At 35.6% G+C, this 27,031-nt stretch overlaps 1 protein-coding gene across 1 annotated transcript; it reads left to right on the forward strand.

Annotated features, from left to right (window-relative positions):
- The first annotated feature begins 6,706 nt into the window (after positions 1–6,706).
- Positions 6,707–26,806, forward strand: LOC131166432 (histone-lysine N-methyltransferase ATX4-like). The gene is made up of 23 exons (XM_058124975.1): positions 6,707–8,274; positions 8,376–8,431; positions 8,538–8,733; positions 12,953–13,075; positions 13,207–13,275; positions 13,370–13,438; positions 13,558–13,643; positions 13,784–13,876; positions 15,634–15,769; positions 16,706–16,778; positions 16,900–16,999; positions 17,295–17,419; positions 17,866–18,011; positions 18,559–18,663; positions 23,037–23,101; positions 23,412–23,631; positions 23,750–23,836; positions 23,973–24,029; positions 24,108–24,197; positions 24,523–24,609; positions 25,402–25,476; positions 26,179–26,279; positions 26,432–26,806. The coding sequence occupies exons 1-23, from the start codon at positions 7,408–7,410 to the stop codon at positions 26,520–26,522; spliced, it is 3,117 nt and encodes a 1,038-aa protein (XP_057980958.1). The 5' UTR covers positions 6,707–7,407; the 3' UTR covers positions 26,523–26,806.
- Positions 26,807–27,031: the final 225 nt, after the last annotated feature.

Here is a 27,031-nt window from a genome sequence, read left to right on the forward strand (position 1 = left end):
GATGGCGTTTGGAGCCCCTTGCAACTGCATCAACATTTTAAAATTATCCAGGTGATCAATTGGGTCAGACAAACCTTCGTATCTTTCAAAGGTGGGCATCTTGAATCTACTGGGCAATGGAGCCTCCATGATTTCTTTGTTGAATGGCGGCTCTGAGGACCTTAGGGACGCTTCCCTATAGTAGGGTTTGGTTTGCCCTCTTTTATCATCTTCTCTATATGATCTATCTTCTTTATTCTTTCTTCAAGCTCCATGGATCTTTGTTGGTTGACGTCCACACAGTTTGCATCTTCTACCTTCTTGTTGGGGTAAGTTTTCTCCTCGTTCTCCACTGGTTTGTTAGCTTGCTATCTGCGCTGGGATTTTTTTGCAATTGGTGGAGGACATGCCCTTCTTGAGTCTTTTGTTGTAAGAGTTGGTTGAGCATGTCTTTCATTTCCTTTTGGAAAGTGAGGAACTGCCCTACTGGCACCCGATGACTCTGCGGTCATCGATTGGATGGACCGGGATGGTTCTTTTGTAGCAGGGATGGAGGTAGAACTGTGTGAGGTCAGCATTGCTGGAATGTCGAAAGTCGAGAGCAATATATTATCGCCTCCTTAAAACAGGTTCCCACAGACGGCGCCAACTGTTGCAGGGTAAAAATAGCAGGGATGCTCCTTCGAATCCCGTTGACCTAAAAGAGGAAGAAAAGAAAGGCTTGGAGGACCCGGGGTGTACTCCGGGGGATCACTCCGATGCCTAAGTAAGGGGAATGCTTCTAGAAAAGCTAAATGCAACAGTATAATCGTGTTGAATGACTTACCTTTGCCTTTTCTCCAAATCCCTTCTTATAGGGGCTCGAGTTGACCGCAGGTTGACTCGAATTTATTGCGCGGGGGCGTGAATCACTCTCCAGCAATAAGTGCGTGCACCTATTACTCGATTATTAAGGCCGTTGGCATGGATCTCTCCTCTTCTTTATTAGGTTGGAGCTAATCACTCGTCAGAATGTCAGACCCGGAGAAGGTGCGAGATAGGCGTTGACCTGCCCTCATTAGTTAGGTTATTTTGGGCCTATCACTGCTGCTTAGGTTTCCGTTGTTTATGACTGGTCTATCCCCATTGCCCACGGATTGGGTTGATCATATATTTAAATATGTTTATTATTTGATAAGTTAAGCAGGTCGTTACATAGATTTTTAAATTATATATAATTTCAAATAATAGGTATAACTAATACGATGATTACGTATCTAACCAAACCAATCATGTATATAAATAAATGTGTGATTACATACATATTCAAATCAAATTATCCATAATTACTAAATGATGTACATAGTTTAATTTCAAACTATAAAAGAAATACTTACAAAAATAATCATATATTTGCATTAATTAATATATTACCTAATTTAATCATATTATATGGGAAAGAATTCTTACTCCAGAAAACATGAGAAACTACTCCGTATATTTGAGTGCAGACCATATATATGCTTACTTTTTGTAGTTTTAATTCACAAAAAAAAAAAAAAAAAAATCCAACTTTAAATCCTTATCCTATACTTCTACTTTATTATAGCAGATTATGAACTCTACTTGATCCCAAAAGAAAACATAAAATTAGAGACAAAATTTAAAAGGTCAAAAAACAAAGGCAAAGAAATAAATAAATAAAAACATCTTTTTATAGATGCTAAATATAAAATGTGACCAAATCAAAGACATATTATCATCAAGGGTAAAATGCACTAACCTTTAGTAAGGCTTGTCAAGAGATACAAAATTAACATACTTGATGTTTAAAAGTAATAAAACTTAAATAATAGTTGACCACGTATGTTACAATATGTTCATTTTAATGATAGATTAAGTTGACTCCCTAAATTCATTGGCATTGCAGGATATTTTGAAAATGAGAAGTTAATGCATAATAGAACCCAGTATCATTGTACCAACTATGAGCAAGAAGGTGCATTGAATGCTTCCCACATTAATGCTTTTTTCTCCAAATTCACCATAATTTAATTACCAATTTTGAACACAAGGGCCAAAAATATTTTAAAATATTAATATTTTAATGCATAAAGATAGACTTCAATTTTTTTATATATAAGATCTTCAGCTTGTTAACAAAATAATATAAATGACATTGTACATAAAGTTTCAACATGGCTAATGTTTTTAAATACCACTTGATTTTTCTCCTACTAATTTTTGGTGCATGCTTATGAAAAATTAATATAAATCTTTATTTTAACTTATATTAAAATTAAAATTTTACCATACACGGCCGCAGCATAATTTGTATTATAAAAGTATCTAAAGAATCAATAAATTACAATTAATAAATATCCTACTGATCATGCAGTTCAGCTGAACCCAACAATATATGTGTGTGTGTATATAAATATCATATAAACATAGCTTGCAACAGATTTGTATTTTTTTTTTTTTCATTTTTTTGTAATTTAATAAAATAAAAAAAATGAAATAAAGGTCTTACCTTAATGGGGGTTCTGGATGCAGCTTCCAAAGAAGAAATCGAAAGCAAAATAGTAAATTGTGAATCTATACTAAGAACTCTTGAATAGGTAGTGCAAATTAATAAGAAGAATCATTGATATTAAAAAAGATTTTGGGTAATAAAAACATATCCCATTCCTTCGAGTTTTATAGCTTACTCAAGCTCGAACAGTCACCTGCACCAACGGCCACCTGCCAAACGGTCACCTTCACCAACAGTCACCTGCTAGCCTCCTGCTGTTGCCGTCCTCCTCCCTGCCAGAAGCTCTGCTCTCTCTACACCATGCGTCCGCGAGGGAAGTATTACAGAACCTTAGTTAGTTTAGTTTGTTTGTTTGTTTTTATTTTCTGGTATTCTATTTTTTATTTCTTCTTTCTTCTTCTGCTTCTTCTTTCTTTCTTCTTCTTTCTCTAGTTATAAATACAACATGTATAACTTTGTATTGGTACGTGGAATAAGAAGAAGTATTTCTCATTTCTTGCTTAAGTCTCAATTTTTCCAGCACTCTGTTTCATGGTATCAAGGCAAATCTCGCTAGATCAAGCAGCGAGATTTGCCACGCATCACACACCGATCGACCGTTCCATTTTTCAGGCAAATTTCGCTGCTTAGTCTAGCGAGATTTGTTTAAATCTTGCTGTACTAAGCAGCGAGATTACGTCAGAATCATTCTTGGAAATATTTTCCTAAGTAAGGTATTATTTAATATATATAAAGATAACTTAGGAAAAAAAAACTCCAATTGTTTGTCAGTTTAAAATTCAAGTAACAAATGTTTTAAAATTCGAAGCGCAGTTCCCTAGCCCGCGTGGTCTGAATCAAATGCCCAGTTCCCTACCTATACACTCTCTTCCACTCTCTGAGAACCACGTAGACCTTTTTGATTTTGCACTCAGTCTTAACGCCCCCTCACCGCGTAAACACCTCGCAAGAAATTATCCAGTACAGCTGTATCATGCCAAGGTTGAACCCACTCCCACTTCGCCTTGCAGGGCCGCATCATTATTATTATTATGAAGAAATTTTTTACCCTTTTCCTCATTTCTATAATATTTGCATGAAATAAATGATTAACAAACAATTTTGACATTATGTGCTTGTATAAATTAATATTATCTTTTAAAAAATAATTATAAAAATTTCACATTATTTTATATCAACCTTGAAAAAGTAAAAAATAAACTAAAATTTTTATAATTCTCTGAAAAGCTAAAATCTAAAAAAAGAAAAATATTTTTCAAAACTAAATAATTGATGTATTAGTTAATATGGTTGTTGGTTTTACAAAACTTAACATCTTGTTTTGATGCTAACAAACAAGTGGAACTTAATATATTTGGTTAAGTGATGACATTTCAGGATTCAATTATGAGAAAGTAAGGTCAAGTGTTCAGAAGGATTCATGAAAACTTATATTTCAAAGGAAGATGATCATATGAAACCTAAAACATGGATTCAATGATGATTTAATAAAGCTTGAAGAAAATGATCACATGAAATATTTTGAAAGCTCACTTCGATTCAAGTGATCAAGACTGAAAGCTTAAAGAACAATAAAGCTCATGACCAAAGAGAACTCAAAATAATAAACTTCAAAATTTCAAGGAGTTCAAGAAATGAAGAGCTAAAAGAGTCAATAGGACAAGCTTTGAAAGTACTTCAAGTATATTCAAGTATGAAATTATTTTTGAAGCTTATTAGGCATGAGAGATCTAGAGACCTAAAAACTTAAATCTTGGAACATATTTTTCTAGAAAACAAATTGAAAATTCCAAGAATTGAGAAGCAAAGAGAGTTCTTATAAAAATCATTTTAAAATCAGCATTTTGTCTTGACAGGAGTTTGACTGGAATCGTCAGTAGGCTACCAAATTAAATGGTTTTAAAATACACGGACAGAAGGTCGTTAGGCTACTGCCTGGACCCTGTTAAGCGCCTGACGAGGTAATCTAAGAAGTCTGGTTAGGTTCTGCCAGGCGACTGCCACCCTACTGACTTTGTTTTTAAACTGGGTTTTAACATGATAGGCGCCTGACCAAAAGGCATCAGGCTACTGCCATGCGACAGATTTCAAATTTTTATAACAGACAAATTTTTAAAATTAGATTGCTTGGGGTTTAAACTTGTTTAAAACTTGGATACTACTCCAAGTAAACTTAGGGATCAAGTTAAATGCTTTTCTAAATCTATAAACAGCCTCAAGATCATTGAATTAATTCACCAAGCATCAAAATCAGCATTCACACTCTCTAAATTGCTTTCAACATTCAAAGACTCTCTCACTCTCATCTTTTGCCCAAATTCTATTGAAACTTTGTTGACTCTCAATCACTAATCTTGTGCTACAATTCTGAATCCTTTCAATCATTGAAAGAATCATTCAGTGATAAATTCTCTTGAGCTTCAATTTCAATTTCATATTGATTTACTTTGAAGTATATAGTTTGAAATTGTACTAATATGCTTTGTGTGAAAGCATTATTGTACACAACTCTTGTTTCTTGTTTCTTGTACGATTCCAGGTCATTGGATTGTTGCTCAAGTGTGAGATATCACTTGGAGAGGTGTAGCTCTAGCCTATTGAAGGAGTGACTGAGTGTGGGGTATCACTTGGAGTGGCGGTGCTCTTGCCTATTGAAGGAGTATGTAACGGTGTTGTTCTACCTAAAAAGGAACTGGTTTAGTGAATCCTTAGGTGGTTTGCCTAAGATGAGGACATAGGCTAGGGATAAGACGAACCTCGTAAAAAACTCGGTGTCACTCTCTTTCCCTTACTCTCTTTAGTTTCCAGCAAACATATAAACTGCGTGGATGTTTTAATTTTTTAATCATATATACTACGTAATTTGAAAATTGACTAAACTTAAGTTTAATTTTGATATGGGATTGCGGAAATCGAAAGGGAGTACGTTGGTTGATTAATACTTTGCAAAACCTTAAAGGGAGTACGTTGATTGGTTAACACCTAAAGATAAATTGACTAAAAGTTTATTTAAATTCTGAGTTGTTGGGAATTTGAATTGTAGTTTGCATTGAAGAATAAATTTCATTATCTATAGGGCTTGAATAAAATCCATTAATACAGGGCTTATTATCAACAATCATACATTCTTAATCTTTACTTTAAGTATTGAACCTTGCAATCATTAAAATCTATCTTTAAATTAATCTTGATAGTGCTGCAATGCATACATTGACTTATGTTTGGTAAATCAAATTGTTTGGTTGATTGTATGGTTGTGGATATTTTGTTGTGTGAGTGCTAAATCAACAAGAAGTTAAGAATTCATTAAAAGATTTAAAAGAGGTTAAGAAATCTTGAAAATAATTAAAAGAAAATTTTTAAACCCAATTCACCCCCTTTTGGGAGTATACCTTAGTTTTCAATGGTAATTGATGTATGGATTCAACAAATTTTATTATATTTATTGTTGTTAAACCATAATCATACATTAATTTCTAGTTCAGTTTTGAAATAAATAGATTTTATATTTAGCATAAAATAAGATATAAAGTATGACCATGTGAGATATTTGAGCTTAAATTTAAAGTTACTTAATGTTTCAATATGGGCATATCACTCATATTTTTTAATAGTATTTTGTGTAATGGATAACTAAAAAATAGGGCTCTATTTAGTTACGAAAAATAGTTTTTACTTTAAATTTTTTAGTTTTTAAAATAATTGTAAAAATTTTAGAATATTTGTATAAAAAACCAGAAAATAAGAAAAAAAATTTACACAATTTACATGTGGAAGATAGATTTTAAAATTTTTGAAAAATTAAAGGAAATACCATTCGGTATTGGTTTCTATTTTCGTAGTTTGAATCGAGAGCATTAGAAAATATTTTTTTTATTCTTAATTTTTACTTCATATAATTTTTTTTTAAAAAAAAATAAGATTTAATTTTGTAAATATTTAGAAATCTAAAAATAAAAAAAAATAAAAATATTTTGGGCAACAAAATAGATCTTTTATTTTTTGACCTTCCGAGTACAAATCATTAGAAATTAAAAAAATAAACGGACATTTTTGTAAATTTATACAAAAATAAAAAAGGGTTTTGTATAAATTAAATAATCTTTAAATTTATACTTAATAATGACGTGTCAAAATAGCAGCGATTGGCATTCTCGTAGCAGCACCCAATTTTTTATTTTTTCAGCATGCTGACTTAGGGAAGGCGTCCTAGTACTTTTCTCTTACTCCGAGGTGACTGCCGTAGAAATCTGCGGAAGCAGGGAGGTCAATTTCGTTTCGCGCTTCGGGCGAACCTGTACAGGGCATCTCCCTCCCTTTTTTTCCTCCCTGTGTTTCGAATTGGAACACCAAGACCGAACATGGAGCCAATCCAAATCCCATATAGGACCCTTTAATTGCCCCAAAGTTCACTCATTAATTTATTAACAATTAGTTATTAGGCCCTGCCTACCCACTTGCCTTTTTTTCGTATCGGACTCCCGCATGCCCAGATCCCCCCCCTCCCATTCTCCCGCAGCTCGTTCTCTCCGTTCTCCATACTCGTGAGAAAATTCCCGGATTTTCCCGATAATTTTTCTTGCGATTCGTTTTTGCTGTCATTCTGAAGATTGGGTTCCCTCATTTTTCTGATTTTCCTCCTCCCATACGGTGGGTTGGGGGGGGGGGGGGTAACATCGCCGTTATCGGTTGAATGTCGGCGGTCGTCTGATCAATTGGCTTCGGCTAGGGTTTTGATTTGGAATCTAGGGTTTGTGTTTGGGGTTCTCGGTGTTCTGGTTGTCGAGAGAACGAGAACTGGCTCGGAATTGACGTTGAATTTCTGGGTTATTGGATTTTTTTGAATTCTGTTTGCTTGTTCGCGGTTGTATTGGAATTAGGGTTTTGATGGTTGGTTTTAATCGCCAGAGAAGATGATATTCAAGCGGACGTTGAAAATCGAAAAGCCCAATATGAAATGGTGCAGAATCGAAAAACTGAACAGCGAGGATGATGAGTGCCCGGTGACTCTGAAGAAGCAGAGAACTAATGGGTATTACTCGGTTGGCGTGCACGGCGTGGTTGAAGATTATAGTGGGGTTGGGCTTTCTTGCTGCACTGAAGGTTCGTACAGCGAAGTGGAGTCGAATTTGATTGGTAAGACAGGGAAGAAACGGGGCTCTGAGGAGCTTCGCCCTCCGTTATTAAGGTCATCGCGAGGGCGTCGTCAGGTACTTCCGTCTCGATTCAATGACTCGGTCATTGACTCATGGAAGAAAGAAATATCAAATCCTGGTGGTAAGCCTGATGGTTTTGAATCAGGCTTTGAAGACGAAGGTATCGCAGTTCATCTTACTGAGAGAATGCGTGAGGGTGATAAATTTAGCTTTGGGAGCGCTAAGTCGCATTCATTTTGTGAAAAGGTGGAACAAAGAGACATGAATTTTGTGAGATTTAGCAATTCTGAGTCTAAGAAGTATTCAAGTTCGCGGAGTTCATTAACATCGACGGATAATGGGAGCTCACCTGTGGTAGAAACTGCAGAATGCACGCCAAGTTCCTGTTTTGCTGTTTTAGAGAAAGGGACAAAGGAGAAGGCAGAAAAAAGGAAAGATTTTTATGGGCCAGAGGAGTTTGTTGTGGGTGATATAGTGTGGGCAAAATCAGGGAAGAGATACCCAGCGTGGCCGGCTGTCGTGATTGATCCCATGCTGCAAGCCCCTGATACAGTTCTGAGTTCTTGTGTTCCTGGTGCCATCTGTGTGATGTTTTTTGGGTATTCGAAAAACGGGAAGCAAAGGGTGACCTCTCTCTCTCTCTCTCTCTCTCTCTCATGCTCGTACACTTTTATTTATGGTATTTTTTTTTGCCTAATTTCTGATCGTCGTACTTCCTTGAGCAGGACTATGCATGGGTGAAACATGGAATGATTTTTCCCTTCCTAGATTACATGGACAGGTGCGTTCTTAAATAAATTTGTTTACTTGCGGAATTGTTTGAGAATTTTCTTTCTAAAAATAGAAAGAGGAGTTATTAAGTTTTAGCTGGAAACCGCCTTGTTCAGATTCCAGGGGCAGACCCAGTTGCACAAGAGCAAACCAAGTGATTTTCGAATGGCCATAGAGGAGGGGTTTTTGGCAGAACATGGTTTTATAGACTTCAATCATGGAACTGGGTTGACTAATGACGAGGCAGGTGCCACTGGAATCCAGGAAGCTACTGGTTCAAATCAGGATCAGGAATGTTACTCTCAGAACCTGGTAAGTTGTGTCAAATCCTCACTGATCATTTTTAAATCCTTCTTCTCTTTTTCTATTTTTCGGTAGAAAAAAGAAATTACATAACATGCAAAAGGATGATAAGAAATCCTCTTAAAAGTTACTAAAGGCTCAAATGAATAGAAAACAGAACAGCACTAGAAATAAAGTTGACACTGCCAATCTTGCTGAAAATTAGAGAAGTCTAAGCACCCAAAACATCCAGAAGATAAAACCCTTAAGGTCGGTGAAAAAGAAAAAAAAAGTCCATCCTGCATCAAGTAAGTTGTCATATGATGATCAAGGAAAATGTGAGAATTTTCTCAAGCAAAGTTGCCCATAAAACAGCCAAAACTTTATAATCGCATAATGTCCTTGCTTCCTTTTTCATCCAAACCTCTAAAAGCAGTCAAGGAAAGCCTCCAAAGACTTATTACATATCCAACACACAAAAAATGAACCAAACTGCTTGTCCCAAAGACTTCAAGCACCAGCACAGTGGAGAAACGGATGAGCAAGAGTCTCACTACTAGAGAAGCGCATTACCTGGGAGACTGTGGTAGGACCTTCTAGTTTACAACAGATTATTGGTTACAACAGATTATTGGTTTTAACTTTATTAAGAATGACCAGCCATAGAAAAGCCTAAACCCTGAGAGGAACCTTGGGCTCCACAAAAAAATTGGCTGAAGGGAGGACCAAATCAGACAAGAATAAAACTATTTACAAGAGAACACACCAGAAGGTCCAGAACTTTATAAGTGCAAATCCTAACCTCACTTTCATAGGAGGATTGAAAAGAATCCAACAAATGAAGGACAGAGAGATCCTCTGCCTCCCAATCATTAAAGTTTTTGAGAATGAAAATCCCAGGTGACACAAGCTTCACCATTTCATCCATGAATAGGGAACGAAACTTATTATAAAAGCAATGCTCTCCTGCCCATGAATCCTCCCAAATGTAGATCTGAGAGCCTTCTCCTATTTAATATCTGATGTGAGGAAAGTTAAGAGGTGAAACTTATGAGATACATTTCCAGACCTTCATGAGGAACTGTATTTCCGATATTTGCATCCCATCCATTCATAGCAAACTAAATTTACTTTTCAACACCCAAGCTTCCACCCCTTGATGCAGGACAGCATCATGGATTCTCAGCCATGAGAAGAGAATGTGGTAGAGATAAGAGGAAAGGTGGGAAAAAGAAGAAGAAAAAGGAAGAAGAAAGAAGAGAGGAGGAAGAAGATACAAGGGGGAAATCACATGTTCACATTCAATTTAAATTCATGAACAACCAACTCCAACATGGTTTTCACACACTATTAATAAGAAAGTCTATAATGGAAGAAATTGTACATATACCCCTTAAACTACATGAAACAACAAACCAGCCCCTAGATTACACAAATATTATGAATGAGCCCACAAATACACATAATCCTATACTAATTAAACATTTAGACCAAACACGTAATAAACTATTAACTGTCAATAGAAGGCCATAAACTATGCCTTGTTAATAGCTATTAATCTAGGCATATGCTTTCATAAATAGGAGAGGAGATTTAGCTTACCATGTATAGCTTCCTAAAATCACTCTTATGTAAATTAGCTGGCTTACCGTATATAGCTTCCTAAGATCACTCTATGTAATTAACATGTACAAATTTAAGTTTCCTTGTATAATTGGCAGTCTTGCATATATAATGAAAGACCTTCTCAAAAAGAGGACAATTCAAACCATTCAGTTATGGTATCAGAGCCATTCTCTAAGAAATCTCAGTCCTAGTTTTCTCAGTCACAGCCTCAGTACTTATGGAGAAGTCAGATAATGTTTGTGTCTGATTCACTGGCAAAAATTATGCTGCTTGGGAGTTTCAATTGGAGACCTTTCTCAAGGGTAAACTGCTGTGGGAACATATAGATGGCAGCAGCAAAGGGGGATCTACTGTGGAAAGGTCTGTGGCCGACAAGGCAGCTTGGGATGCCAAAGATAATCAAATCATGTCCTGGATTCTTGGTTCTATGGAGCCACTCTGATTCTGATCGAGTCATAATCTCAACATTGTTCGAGACTCTTGCAGCAGTCACAGTTGTTGTCTTCGTCTTCGTCTTCGAACTCTTGCAGCCGTCATCTTTGTCTTCTTCAACAGATCTTCATCTTCTTCTACAGTTCTTCTGGTTCTCTCTAATTCTGATCAAGTCGTAACCTTCATTTATGATGAAGGCTCTCACACGGCAACAACATAATTTTCTTACAAACAAATTGATGCTTATGGATAACCCGCATCAATTTGAGGGGGGATGTCAATAGAGGGCCATAAATTATGCCTTGTTAATAGCTATTAATCTAGGCTGTATATACTTTCATAAATAGGAGAGGAGATTTAGCTTACCATGTATAGCTTTCCTAAAATCACTCTATGTAAATTAGCTGCCTTACCATATATAGCTTCCTAAGATCACTCTGTGTAATTAACATGTACAAATTTAAGTTTCCTTGTATTGCTGACAGTCTTGCCTATATAATGAAAGACCTTCTTAAAAGAGAGGACAATTTGAACCATTCTGTTATTAACTAAACCCAACAATCCCCTGACCCAATTCTTCTGAATTAGTCTCCTACAAGGATATACCTGTGGTCTTGCTTCTTGTCCTACATCATCCCCTCTCTACAAAATCTCCCTCCCAGTCCTTCCTTCTCATACATTTGGCATTGAAGGATTCCATGGTACTGCGCAATGTCTTTCTTGCATAGCTTAATAGTCATTTTCACATAGCTGAGCTCTCTTCAGGTAGATGCAAATCAGAAGAGCTAATCTCAGATTGTTCTTTTTATTGTTTTTCACTTGTTATTGTTGAGTTCCTGCAGCGTCTTGATTCTATTAAGAGTATCACTAGTGTTAATTGAGCCATTTGAATTGAAAACAATAAAAAGAAAAAGTGTGTATGTAAATAAGGATCAGGCATAGTGCACAGGTTAAACTGGTGTCAGCTAGACATGCCAACTAGTTCTTATTTAGTGTCCCAAAACTCCCAATGTGCTATGTAGTAATTAATAAGGTAGTACCTTCTAAAGAGTTTCGTACAAGTTTTATAGGTCATCTCAATCTGAATCAGGATTTGCTTCAGCAATTTGAAATCAAATTGTAAGGCAGAGATCTACAGTTTTTCAAGCTTGCTGTGCCACTGGTTAAACTTCAGACAAATGGAATTTGGAATCAACATGCGCAAATATAAAATCATATCCCCTTTCTGGTTGACTCCTAATGGAAGATGGTAAAATGCATATTAGCTTTGTACTGGCCTCATGCTCATTTCTCATTAGACAAAATGTGGATGTTTGTCTACTGAAAATTTCCTTTTCTACTTCTTCTGTTCTCCGTGGAAAATGTGGATGTTACTGAAAATTTTCTTTACTACTTCTGTTTTCCATGGAAAATGTGGATGTTTGTTTTGAATACCACCATTTAGCTTTATGAGATTTATTTTAAACATAAATAAATATAGAACTTGGAAAATTGTGTCCAAATATCCAATTTTTTTTAAAGAACGAAAAATTTTGAAATTCTTTTTCTTCTAAAATTTGAAATTTCTTTCCTTCAGATATTAATGTCAAAATTAGGACATATCCACTTGACTGCCCTGAGAACTGTCATTTGGACCTTACATGTGGCTTTTACAGTCTTACTCATTGTGTCCTTTGATTTTACTAGCACTGCTCTGTTGGGTTGTACACTGACAAGTCTGTTTTTTCTGAGTCTGAGTTCTGTATGAATGATGTATACCTTCACCAGAATCACCACTCAAATGAACGTCCTTTTCTTTCTTTATTCCATTTTTTTATGAGATTCTTGTGGTAACAACCTCAGAAACTTGGTGGCATTATTGTTTCAATTGTGTGATATTGTTTCCAGATCTCTTCTGTTCTCAGTGCATGTGCTTGAATGTTATTTAAACAGGCTGCTTGACTTTGACATGTCATTTCATTCCCCCACAGAATGCATGTTCACTGTTATTCTAGGTGTGCATGTCACTGCTTAGTCTCTTTCTAGCTGGCTTCTCTGCATAAAAGCACTGTTTTTTTATAATTTTTAAGGAATCATGTCAAAGTCTGTGCACATCTTATTGATCATCTGTCACTTCATAGTGGTGCTTTTAAATTTCAAATTGCTATTTGTTTGTTTTCTGTATTAAATGTTTATCTGATTTATTGTACAGGATGCATGTCGTAAGGACACATTGCCCTGTGATGGATGTGGCCTGATTCTCCTATGCAAAATTATGAAGAAAATGAAGGGCTTGAGTAATGGAGTGCAGCTTTTGTGTAAACATTGTGCAAAGGTTTATATACAGTTGTCTAGGAGTTCTTTTTATTTCTCTTTCTTCTTTTCTTTCTAAAATGAAGATGCTTTTGCTTCTTTGCGGTCAGCGTGATTGTTGACATTCATGATTTTTTTTTTTTTTTTTTCCAGTTACAAAAATCAAGACAATATTGTGGCATATGCAAAAGGATTTGGCATCATTCAGATGGTGGTAGTTGGGTGAGTTCTGCTATCATAATTGGATTCATAATTTTTTTCACAGACAAGTCATGGAATGAATCTTGAGATTGTTTTTGGGTTCTTTCTGGAATAGGTTTGTTGTGATGGGTGCGATGTTTGGGTGCATGCTGAGTGTGCCAAAATTTCCAGCAATCTTTTCAAGGTCCATCCTTCATAGTTGATCTGCAGTGTTATGGTTTCCATCTCTCATAATTATTTTGCCCAATTGTTTGAAGTTATACTAAGAATCACTGACGAGGTTATGTTGATTATGTTTTTAAGGATCTTGAGGACACAGATTATTACTGCCCTGATTGCAAACCCAAGTTTACTTATGAGTCATCAGACATGGAAAAGCAGCCAAAAAAGTATTCAGATATTATCTTTATTCTCTGCTATTTCGTTTACTTCTTTAGCAATGCTTGACTTCCCAGAAATTGACGTGGCTTTAAAATTGTTGCAATTGCCCTTCAAGTTGATGGCTAATGATGTGCCAATCATTTAACAGGTCAATGAAAAGCCATGGACAGGCTGGGTTTCCTGACGAGCTAAATGTTGTTTGCAATGGCATGGAAGGAACTTACTTTCGAAGCCTTCATTTGTAAGGGTCAAACTCTCTCTCAAAAGTCAAAATAACTATTTGGATTATATGAAAAGAAATGGATCAAATTGTGCACAGTGGCCACTGGTCATCTTCTTAATGCAGTCGTGAGGTTTCAAATTTTGGAATTGGCTTCTGCAGAACTGGGGGCAAGGCTTTTTGCTGTTTGTTTGCCCCATACGTTCTTTAAGTGGGAGTCATCAATCTGGTGCACCGAGTCAAACTTTATAGACAAAATGAAAAGAATTTAAATGTTCTGTTGTGTATTTTTTTCAATTTTTTTAATCTCTCCCTCTCTCTCTCTCTCTCTCTATACCCCTTTCTTCTTCCTCTCCTTTTATGCATGCCTTTGCTTATTCACCTTCTGATTTAAGTCCATCTTGTCGCAAGGCATCACTTTTAAATTCCTCCATATCTTTTAATATTGATATTAATTATGGTTTATATTCATTTATTCAACATAAGTTTCCAAAAATCAATAGCCTGCATATATGTGCTTGTTGATCACCATTTGAACCTCAGCTGTGATTCAAGTTTACTGTTTTTATGATGCAGAAATTGGGTTAGCCCTTTCTTGTGATTTATGAAAGTTTGTGCTTGTGTATCACACTTTGTGGTTGTTGATCACCCTCTGAGCTTTTGCCAGGATTTAAGTCTCCACTTTATATGATCCATAAATTTGTTTAAAATATTTCATGTGATTCATTATATGTTATAGATGCTCAAGGACATATGATTTTTATATGTCCAGCATGTACACATATGAGAAAATAGCCTTAATGTGCATGGTCAGGCTGTTCTTTCCAACCCAATCCCTTTTTTTTTTCTTTTTTAAATTTATTAAAAATATCCTAAATAAATGTAGCTCTATATGTTATGTGAAGTCATTATTTTACTATTAGTAGAAATTAAGAACATTCATAGTTTAATATGGTCCAGACATCCAAATATTGAGCCTAATAAAATGGCTAGGGACCTAGACTTGGTCAGAAAAGAAGCTAAGAACGCTGCAGTGGATTGAGATATTATGATGTGTTAAATGGTCATTGGCTTATGAGCTCTCCTAAGTATAAGATAATTCCTTAGATTCTTCTGTAATTCATTTCAGTATGCTGAGGTGCTTTCTTTTGGGTATTTTACTTTTCTGTATATGGAACATTGTATAAAATAATTTATCTTTGGTTCTCGAGGAAAGTTGATTCAATCCTGCAATACCGAGTAATTGACTACCTGGAGTATAGATCACTTTTTGAATATAATCAGAAATGTCAGCTATTATTTGGGATAAGATACTGTTGATTATTTATTGTTATCAAATTATAGGATACTATTTCCTTTTTCTTTGTACAAGTAAGTTTTTTTTTTTAAATCTTGTTGAACCTTCAATGGGTCTATAGACTTTGACAACTTTTTCTTTTTTCATCGAGCAAATTACTCTTGTTTTGAATAATAATTTGTTCTTATAAAAACCCCCCTTTCCTATTTTCTGATTGTGTTTAGTAAAATATCCTTCAAGAAGGAACTAGCGAGTTTTGGATTAGACCTCACCCTATACTTCTTATGTAAAATGAATAAAAGAAATGCGCTTTGAAATTCTTACATTAACTGAAACGAGGTTGTCATGTGACTTGCTCTTCCTTTTTGAGCATATTCAGTTAACATCTCAGTTATGGTGCCAAATAACTTTGAGGCGATTTTAGTTATTTATTTTTGAAAGGGCTTATTTTTAATCTACTTTCGTTTTCTTTCTATGTTAGAGTTGTATGCAAATGTGGTTTGTGCGGGACAAGGAAGCAAACACTTAGTGAATGGGAAAAGCACACAGGTTCGAGGGCGAAAAAATGGAAGGCTAGTGTTAAAGTGAAGGATTCAAAGCTAACACTTGAAAATTGGGTTAGTATCTCTTGTTATTTAAATTTTGTTACAAGACTCACTCGTTTAATACATATTTTGAGCTGTTGGGATGGTTTTATTTTCTTAATGTCAATTAAATCTGTAATATACGTTCTGTCTATGTGTGGTAGAATCTAATTGTCTTCTTTGAGTTGCATTTTTCAATTTTCTATAGTATTTTTCTGTGACTATTATGGTTGAAAAGTACTGATTGAATTTGGTGCTGGAGTATGCATTGTGCTTTCATATGCTGATATCTGCTACTTCACATTTTCGGTGCCTAAATTATTTGGCAATGATGGGAAATGAAGCACAAGATATCAATGTGATATTAGTTTAATCTTAATAATTATGCATTAGATGTTTTTGTGCTGTATAACTAAATTATTTTAGAGCATATGTGCCATAATTTTCAACTCCTTTTTGACCAACCCTTGTTATGAAACGTTATATCTGGTTTTTTGAAGTTGGAACATTTAGACATCCACATTTGTTGCTCTGCCTGTTTGCTTATCCATTTATTTATTTATTTGTTGTTTTAATCTCCATGCTGCTTATGTTGATCTTGTTTGTTTCATTTCCATTGGTAACCTTTTGGTTCTTTACATTATTTTTCTCTTAATTAAGCAGTTTATGTTGTGTGGCTTTGGCAAAGCTGCTGATAATTTTGCCCTACTTCAGTCAAAGTTCATTTTGATTATTTGAATTCCTTTCAATTTTCGATATAAGATTTGTCATAAAGGGTATGAGTAGGCAAATCTTGTGACATTTAAACAACTTATAGAATTTTGACCTTTATGGGGAAGAATTTTGTAAAGTTTCCAAAATATCCCTCCCCATAAAAAATGAAATAATTTTGATGTCAAAATGTTATGATGACTGTAGAAATCTCTCTCTCTGTCTCTCTCTCTTTCGTTAATGTTGGAGTGGCTGCAGATTGCAGAACATGGTGCAAGTGGTTTTACTCCTCTGAAGTTAGATAAGCAGCAGGTGTTTGATCTTTTGCGAGGTAAATTCACGCTTATTCCTATGGCTTACATGTATGTAGTAGCTGCACTTGTAACAAAATGTAATTTTTGTTGGTTAGTATTCACTATTAAACTGTTTTGGTTCTGACATCACCATGACAGAGAAATATGAACCTGTTTATGTAAAGTGGACAACGGAGCGATGTGCTATTTGTAGATGGGTTGAAGATTGGGATTACAACAAAATTATTATATGCAACAGGTGTTGCTTTTATCCTTTAGTTTTTGGGTCAACTTGATGTTTCTTTTTTTTTTTTTTTGGAATACGCACCGGGTTTCCACGTGTCCGTTTTACGGTCCACGTGACTAATCCCGCGCCCCTTGAAGCCGACCCCACAACTACAAAGGGAGGTAAATTTTAGGAATTCAGGGGCAGAAACGAACCCGGGAGGGTTTGAACACCTGACCTCGTGAGATCAACTTGATGTTTCTTATTTGACGCTAGGTTGGAAAGTTTTTATGTAAAATTTATTTGACGCTTTCCTAGTTGTTTTCAGATGTCAAATTGCTGTCCATCAAGAATGTTATGGAGCAAGAAATCTTCGAGATTTTACATCTTGGGTTTGCAGAGCATGTGAAACACCTGATATTGAGAGGGAGTGTTGCCTTTGTCCTATAAAAGGTATATAGTCTATGGTACTGATCAGAGATTGATAATAACAATCCAGATTTAGTGGACTGTTTTGATCACTTCATAGTAAGTTTTACATAGTTGATATGCTTATATTGTGAAGATCAAGATACCAGTTGGATTGGTGCCTTTTGTGATGCCTTGACAATTGACAAAAAATTTGTGTTGCTTGTTTTAAATTCTGAAATTGAGTTGCGTAGGCTTTTATAAATTACAGTGTTCTCATCATGAAATAATTGTTTTTTCTCAAAAACGAACTATTTTCATGATTTGCTTCTTTTGCACCTTAGATGTGATGAAAGTTTGATGATTAAGCTTGTGAAAACTTCATTTATGCACACATAATATTAATGTCTTGAACTAATTGATTGTATTATAATAATTTCCATTTTCAGTGCTTTTTGTTCTGATTTTTCATTTGAATGGCACTTCTTTAGGGGGTGCTCTAAAGCCAACCGATGTTGAGACACTCTGGGTGCACGTCACTTGTGCTTGGTTTCGGCCCGAAGTTGGGTTCTTAAATGACGAGAAAATGGAGCCTGCTGTTGGGATCCTTAGAATACCATCAATTTCTTTTTCAAAGGTAAAATTCATGATCTGAAAATTTCTTTACTAGGGTTTTTCTATTGCAAAAATTTGTGCTAGCATTCATTTCAAAACCAGGCTTGAGATACCTGATGAGTTGGTTTGGTTGTTTCTGTTTAGTTTGTTACGTTCATGTTTGTCTGCCTATGTGCATGCGCTTGTGCATGTACTTCTAACTCCAGTGAGAATGAATTTTTTTGTTTTTTATTCTGTTATTCTGTTGTAGATTTGTCAAAATCTAAAAAGTCATTATGTGTGGCTGGTCCAACCTCGAATAGTGCAATAGTTGAAGTGGGATACTATTGCATTATTTTTGGTTATATTTGTCTCAGTAGGTCTAGAGTCTGAATTGGATTCTGAACCGAAATGTTTGGTACAGAATCATGTTTGCAACTAGTGGTTGCTGTAGTTGTTGCTTGTTATGTGTTTCGCTTGGGCTAGATTTTCCAGTCATCAACTTATGAATTTTGGTTGTTACAATGCTATTTGCCAGTACATTTTTTAGTGCCTATAATCTAAATGTGATTTATTTGCATGTGCCGCAGATTTGTGTAATTTGTAGGCAGACTCATGGCTCCTGCACTCAGTGTTGCAAGTGTGCTACTTATTTTCATGCGATGTGTGCATCAAGAGCAGGATATCAGATGGAAGTAAGTTTCTACCTAGCTATTTATTTATGTGCAAAGTGTTAGCATGAAACTACTGTGTTTTTTTGGGTAAAAACTAGAGACACCAGTTCTCTAATTTTTAAACTGCACTCCCCTGTGTTTTTGATAACTACCAAAGATCCATCTGAGGTTATAATATTATTGACAAAAACAACCTTCCTCAACTTCAGGGTGGGTTAATTTATTCATCCTACAAATCACTTTAATGAGGTACTTAGGTAGGGAAACCTAGGGGGTGGAGTGTCATTTAGAAAACTCAAGAAGATGTCTCTGGATTTTACCCATTTTTTATTGATAAGATTTGAACCCTGGATCTGTCTTCCCCCACCTCAAAACCCTTTTATCACTTGAGCTGCTGGCCAGGCCTTAGGGGCATATTATTTAACAGATGTAATTTGGTGAAGATATGCTTTGAGTTGATAATGCCCTAAGATACTTTCAATGTACATGTGTGTGCCCTTCCTATTTCATCACATTTTAAAGTGCCCGAATTGGAAAGAATATGAGGTGGATCTAGAGGCATTAATATGTTTATGGACTACAAAATCTAAAATTTCAGTTGTTGAAGCAAACTTGTTTGGTCTTCCAACGTCAACAACTTCCTTCCATGTTTGGAAGAAGTCATGCAATGAAACTTCATTGAGCACCATTATTTCTACTTTACTGATGCATATGAATGTTATGCTTATGAGTCTTACAAGGAAAAGATATTCTATATTTGAAAATATCATTTTTATATCACATATAGGAAATCAGTGATCCTAATTTTTATAGACCCATTGTGGTCCACCCCTTCCCCAAATACACGGGAGCTTTGTGCACCGGGCTGTCCTTTATATATATATATATATATATATATATATAGGAAATCAGTGATCCTAATTTTCCATCTCGTTGGAATACCATTTAATGTTCATCCATGATGATATTTCCTTATAAAGTAAGGGTATTTTTTTTATTCTTTTTTGTGACATGAATATTCTAATAGACCTATTGTCAGTGCTGCATCCCAATGCACTGAAGAGAAATTATAATCTGAGTTAAATAACCTTAGTTAGGGGTTAAGTTTATACAATATCAAGAAAACTGTTTTCTGCTTTTTGAGGGGCAGAAATGATTCAAAATAAGTTGTTTGACAAGTGCTCATCTCTAATAATAATAATAATAATAATAATAACAAAGGGAACAAACGACTAAAGAGTAAACATCTCATCTCAAAAGAACAAAAGCTCCCAAATAATAACAAAGGCCGTGTTCAATGCTCAACTTTTGGCAGGATTTAAGTAATCATATCTGTGGACAGAAAATATTTTATATTTGTGTATGTAAAGCTATGTTAGGTAGAAATATTAATTTCAACCTTCTACCTTCCAAAAAAAAAAAAAACAATCCTGCAACAGAAAAAGCCTGCAAAGAAGCGAAATTTAGAAGGCAATATTCCATAAGCTGTTTACGGTATTTATCCGAGAGCTGGTAAACCTGTTCTAGATCAATTCCAGGGTTCTTTGTGAATAAGTATAGGAAAAAGACTTGATTTTGTTAATCAAATGGGGTGTTGATGGCTAGTGTCCTTACAAGGCTATTTTTCACACTCAAAATCCTTAAGTCTAAATTAAAATGAACCCTTCTAGATAACTCATAAATCCAAAAATTGAGCCTTCCTGGCATCCTAAAATTAATCTTCCCCATTTAGTAAAATCCTTCTAGAATACTCCTAGCGTGATAGCCTTCTAAGAATTGATTTTGGCTATTTAGTCTTCTAAAATGCCTATGAATCAGCAAATAGAATTTCTGTAATGGCTATGAAAATTTCAATAAAATCAATTAGAATCAATATATTAGTGTGATTTGTCTCCATCTTGCCTCCTGCATCTGACCCATCCACTTTACATATTCAACAAGTGTTGATTTTCTTTCAATTTTGTTTTCCAATATGTGTGGTGCCCATCTTGAATACTCTTCCAATCAATCTTTGACTCATTTAGTAAAGACTGTATTTTGGTCGGAAGCTCAGCCTGAATAGTCTCCATGTCCTTTACCATGATAGCGTAACTCATCAAGGCTTGCTTTACATCTGCATAGAATGCTAGAGTTGGGATGGTAAAAAATATTGGCTCTCTCTTAGCTTTGTTGCCTTGGAGCAAGTAGGATTAGTCAAAGGGCCTAGGTATTTCTTGTTCCATCCTTTAGGAACTAATAGATGCTATTCTTACCTTAATGAGTAGCATTCAAGTCAAAATGCCATGGCCTTCCTAGTAGTAGGTTACATATATCCATGTCCACAACATCAAACAAAATCTCATCTTGATACTTAAGCATATGTAGTGAACTGCCTTAGTCCAGCCAATCTTGTGCGGGAGTCAATGCTTCTTAGTCTACTTCCACTATCTATGATGATATCATAGATATTTTGTCAATTTTACATTGAGTCCAAAAAATGTTGTTGCCTTGGGGTTCCTCTGGTTTGGCTCTGCTAACATCAATTTCTGAACTATGAAGGAACATGATTCTCTTTCATCATCCCGCATGTTAACTAGATCCATATACAATTTTGACCGTTCACCTTTACACTTAGGGTTATCCTATTGGTCAGTGTTGTTCACGTTCCAGAACGTTCTCTTACTCTATCTCTGTTTGGGCACTTTTTGGATTGATGCTTATACTTTTGACAACGGCAGCTGTACTTGTCTGGGCTAGCTTAGCATAAGGATTCCTTGGTGATTCTTTCCATTTGATTGGGGTCCTAGGCCTCTTGTTTCTCTTTCAATTGCTGCTGCTAATATTTGGTTTAGATTGGGCTTCTACACCTTACCTTTCTTTTTCTGCTACACTAGCTATGCTAAAAGTTCACTCGGAATTGACTTGCTCACAAATTGGTTCTTGATGGAGTTCTCTCTGACAGCATCTTTGCCTTGTAAAGTCAAGTTATGCATTTCATCTTGATGTCTAGAGGGCATGTAGGAAAACTCGATCTTGTGTTGCTAGAAGGACACCCCTTACAGACCACACTTGTTGGGCCCACAAGTTTTGCTAAATTGTTTTGATATGTTAAATTGATGGGCTCAACTATGCAATCCTTTGTCGGATTGAAAATCCTGGCAGTAATTCTAGTGATTTTTTGAAATAGATAATATTCATAGTCAGGTGGTAGGAATCTGGTTGCTTTCTTTGTCGCCATGATGTCACAGATTGCTTCCCTTGCCTTTGTCACTTGACTAGCATTTGCTCCGCTTGAGTTTGTTTGCCACATATTTTGCCTGCTTTTCTTTTAGGATGTTCGCATAGTCGAAAAATGTCTTGACTTCATGAATTCAATTTGGGAATTCCTCTATTTCTAAATTCACGTTGAAGCTGAATAAATCTACTTTAATTTGATAGCCGATATGGTCTCCGTTAGTTGTGAATTGGATCAACTACCAGAACAGTGTCCTCGTGTGCTTGTTAACTACACCCCTTTGCTCTGGAGGCCAAGGGTCTTGCTTGACCTGTTCTATTGGACATCTCTCACCACACAAGCATGCTATGCAGGTCTTGGTTGTTCCTTAGGACTGTTTGTGAGCCTTTTTATTTCAACTTTTTGATTCTGCTCGTGTGCTGACTCGGCTGCACATAGTCCTTGAACTCGACTATCATAAGAGCTTGGTTACCCACAGAGTTGTCGCTTCGTCCATCGTTCACCATTAGTCAAGGTAAGCCTGCTTTTCTATCAACTAACGCAGAATGGAAGCATGGCGTTGTAAGATATTAACACCATGTTTATCCTGTCCTAGATCAATTTCTAGGGTTTAACAGGGATAGAAAAAGAAAGGATGAATTTAATTAATCAAATGATGTGCTGATGACCAGTAGCCAGGCCTATTTATAGCACAACATCCTAAAATAGTGTCTAAAATTAGGCCTAAAATTAAGCTTCCAAAATAACTCATGAAATCCGAAATTTAAGCCTTCTAGACATTGTAAAATTTAGATTCACCATTGAATAAATATCTATTCAGAGTATTCCTAACATATACCGTAACCTACCATGACTTAATTTTGGCTATTAAAACGCCTCAAGTACCTTTGGCAAACATAAAAATTCCGTAAGTAATGGGTATGAAAATTACAATAAAATCCATAAGATCAAGATGTTCGATTTGTCCCTAGATTGCATCCTACATCACATGGTATTCCATTATGTTTTGTCTGTTGATATTCTTTGACAAAATATGTTTGATATGTGCTTTAAAAAGGGAGATTTACAATTGCTGCAGTGCCATTTTGTTCTACTAGATGGTTTGGTTTTGTTTTTTCATTTGATAGTTTTTTTTATCCTAATTTTTTAAGTGTTTTATTTCCCCATTATCTGTTAACAGTTGCAGATCTCGGAGAAGAATGGAAAACAAATAACCAAAATGGTTTCATATTGTGCTGCTCACAGGTCAGAATTCTTTCATTGAAAGTCTCTCGTGTCTCCTTTTTAATTAGTGGTGCAACAGGGTTAGAGAACCCCATCCCAGTGGGAAAGGCTTTCACCTCCGCACTCTACTCCCCCTCCCCTCTCTATTAAGGAAAAGAAAGCAACATATATGTTTTGGGAGTGCAAATTTTCTAAAATTAGTATACTTTGTTCCATTTACCATTTTTGGAAAAAGTAGTATAAGATAAAAAGAAAGATAATGTTTCTGATTGTGCATGCGGACAATAAAGTGGTTAAGATTTTGTGTCTATATATGTTGTTTGTGGTGCAGGGTCCCAAACCCAGATACTGTTTTAGTTGTACAGACACCCTCAGGAATATTTTCAACTCGAAACTTGCTCCAAAACCAGAAGAATGGACAGAGCTTCCGAGGATCAAGGCTCATATCATCTACGAGAACTCAATTGCCTGAATCGTCAATTGCAGAGAATAAAGAGGTGGAGCCATTCTCCGCTGCAAGGGGGCGTGTCTATAAAAGGCCAAATGATAAAGTAATTTATTCATGCCTCCTATGATATCTTTTGATGTTGGCATATCTTGAACTTTTTATTTTTTTATTTTATTTTATTTTTTTTTGCCCCATCTCATTTGTCTTACATTGTTTGCTAGAGGGCTGGAGATGACCCAATTTTTCACCGAGTGATGGGGCCTAGCCATCATTCTCTTGATGCAATTGATAGTTTGAGCTCATATAAAGTAATTTTCTTCCCTTTGTTATATTTGATATAATTTTTTTCCTGTAGGATGCAGCAATTATTTTCACAATTTCATTTGGATGATGGAATATACTGTCCTGCAATTTATGTGCTTTGATTTTTCCCTTCTTTAACAGGAAGTAGATGAGCCAAAGGCTTTTTTGACATTTAAGGAGAGACTTTTTCACTTGCAGGCAAACTTTCTTTCTCTGTGGCCAATAAGTTGTGGCAGCCTCAAATAATTTTCTAATTTGTTTTTATTTGGCCTTCAGAGAACTGAATATCATCGGGTTTGTTTTGGTAAATCTGGAATACATGGATGGGGCCTCTTTGCTCGTCGACAAATTCTGGAAGGAGAAATGGTACTGTACTATGGCTTCTGAAGGACCTCATCCTTTAACTTTGTTTTCTGACATTTTCTTTTGTGATTTCTTTTTTGCTAATATTGGGCATTTTTTTTACTCTACAAACCCCACCTTTCAGCAGTTGCATCATAATAGATAAATAAGCAGAAACCTTCTTGTTTTCCATTTCATCTTGTTGCCATGTATTGAGTCTTTTCACGTCAGTTCTTGTGCAATTCTTTCTTTGAATCTTCACCTGTACTGAATCTTATAGCCAGGAAAAGAAATTTTTGTGGTTTTATATCTTGATATTGGCATCAGCATTGGACCCTTCTATCTCCAGGTTATTGAGTACCGTGGTGAGCAGGTGAGGTGCAGCGTAGCTGATCTGAGGGAGGCACGCTATCAATTAGAAGGGAAAGATTGCTATGTAAGTTAATTCTTTGAGAATAGTGCGTGTGACTAGTTTTTCAAATTTAGAGAGGTAAATGCTATATAGCCTGTGGAAGGATTCTCCCTTCAGCTGGCTACTGGCTAGTAGTTAAAAACAAGTACTGATATTTTATCCTTTTTTCTGATGGGTCGAAGATTCAAGCTATGAGACTTGAATCTAGGCAGGCGGTAGAATAGTTATGGTCCATCAAATTGTTTGTCGTTGTATCCCATTTGAACAGAAAAATGGAAATGGAATGTCTGACTGTATGTTTTTGGTGCATCGCATTTTGGCCTCTGTTGGAACTTAGAAAATATTGGGGAAAGGAAAGGAAAACTTAAAGGAATCCCTTTTTTTGTCTTTGGTTATCAAGGAAAGTGAGAAGGAAGATGAAAAAATATACCAAATCATGAATAAAAATTTGATTTTCACATCATTAATATTTGATTTTTCTTAATTTCTAAACATTTTAGAACAAATTTTCATTTTTAATAGTTTTTGCTAAACAGGGAAAATATAGTAGAAAATGTAGTTCTTTCTTATTTTCCTTTCCTTTCCCCAAACAAAATCCTTGATCCACACGGATCCAATTAGGATCAAACTGAATAAAAAAATTCTGCTCTATCTGGGGCTTCATGTTTCACCAAGTTAGTCTTTTGTTCCTAGTACCACTGGCATTCAAGCAGTTCCATTTTTTTTTTTCCTTTTTAATGTATAATTTCTATTTCTGGCCCTGGTTTTTGGTTTTCATCATAATTCTTAATGTTTGTTGGAAATGATTCTGTGCAGCTTTTTAAGATCAGTGAGGAAGTAGTGATAGATGCCACAAATAAAGGGAATATTGCACGCTTAATTAACCATTCGGTAAGATCTATTGTTAATAATTTGCTAATATTAGGATATGCAACTCAGTTTTGTTGGTTTGGTCGAGAGTTGCATTAATGCCTGTCTGAATTTTTCCAGTTTAATTTGATCTCTTTGCTGAAATTCTGAGCTTAAGGTTGGGTATGGTTGGTGGGTTGTGTCTGATTCCTCAAGTTGCATTGATTAATTACCGTTAACTGCATGGTTGATACATGGGAATGGAATGGAATGAAATGAAATTTACCGCTTGATTTCATCAAGCTGTCCGTTCAAAATTTCATTCCTTTCTTTTCTTATCCCATTCTATTCCGCAAACCAAATGTTTGTTACTTTTCATACCTCGAGTAAAGAAAGAGTAATAGAAATTGGATGCATGTGTCAGTGCATGATTTGGCAGAATTGTATGGCTTCTGAAGTACTGGAAAAAAGGGTATAAAATTGAGCTTTATAAATGAAAAATATTGGGTGATGGTTGGGTCTAAACTCAGCCTATAGTCGATTGATTTGTACAGCCCAAGCCCAGTCTGAGTGTCAAAGTCTTTTCCTTTGTCTATTTATCCCAAATTAAGTTGCATCCTCGCATTTGTTTCCCAAATTTGATCATGTATTTATCAGTATTGGCCTCACATGGTGCAGTATCACTTTTCATTTATTAGTGCTTTTATATGCCACAACTTAATCTGGAATTTGTCATCGCTGCAGTGCACGCCCAACTGCTATGCACGGATCATGAGTGTGGGCGATGAAGAGAGCCGCATCGTTCTTATTGCTAAGACTAATGTTTCTGCTGGTGATGAGTTGACGTATGTCGTGCACAGCTCTCCCTCTGCCTATTTGTGTTGATATTTTACAAGATTGGTCTCATTTTTTCTTCAATATTTTGGTTTGAGTTTTGATTAGAAATTGGAGTTTCGATACCCTCAATTATAACATTTGACTGTTTTCAATGTCTCAGGTATGATTACTTGTTTGATCCCGATGAGCGGGATGAATCTAAAGTTCCCTGCCTCTGTGGAGCTCCAAACTGCCGCAAATTTATGAATTAGGATTACAGTTGATATTGCCATTGTTTCTCCCGGCAGAGCCAGTTTGTCTCCGAATAAATGAGATGGAGTGGCCTTTTCTTTTCCATAGAGGAATTTTTTTTTTCCTGTAAGAAAGGAATGAATTACATAATATATATTCCTCACACCATCTGTTATCTGATCTTTTAGTTACATAATTTTTTTAATTACATGAAATGTAAATTTACCGGCTACCCTGCGCTCCCCTCTTATCATTTTTTGTAAATGAATCCATATCATTTATATAGTTAAATTGTTACTATTCATCATTGGTGCTCGCTCATTGTAATGTTCAGGCACGTGTGTCCCTTTTATATTATTTTATTTATTTTATTTTTTAAGGTTTTTGGTAGTGGGATTGGTCATTTGTTAGGGTTGATATCCTCATCGGAAAACTTAACCATTTTTAGGTGGATGTTTCATCCCATTTCTGAGTCTCTTCTATTGATGGCTGCTATCAAAATCTGTAGCTGAGGTAAAATGGATCTGCA

This window comes from Malania oleifera, chromosome 10 (genome assembly GCF_029873635.1).
Source record: "Malania oleifera isolate guangnan ecotype guangnan chromosome 10, ASM2987363v1, whole genome shotgun sequence".
NCBI lineage: Eukaryota > Viridiplantae > Streptophyta > Magnoliopsida > Santalales > Ximeniaceae > Malania > Malania oleifera.

Coding starts and splice junctions, on each gene's coding strand:
- LOC131166432 (XM_058124975.1), top strand. CDS start 7,408: ATGATATTCAAGCGGACGTTGAAAATCGAAAAGCCCAATATGAAATGG. Junction 16,779..16,899: donor GGTGTTTGATCTTTTGCGAG/GTAAATTCACGC, acceptor TCACCATGACAG/AGAAATATGAACCTGTTTAT. Junction 24,610..25,401: donor TAGAAGGGAAAGATTGCTAT/GTAAGTTAATTC, acceptor GATTCTGTGCAG/CTTTTTAAGATCAGTGAGGA.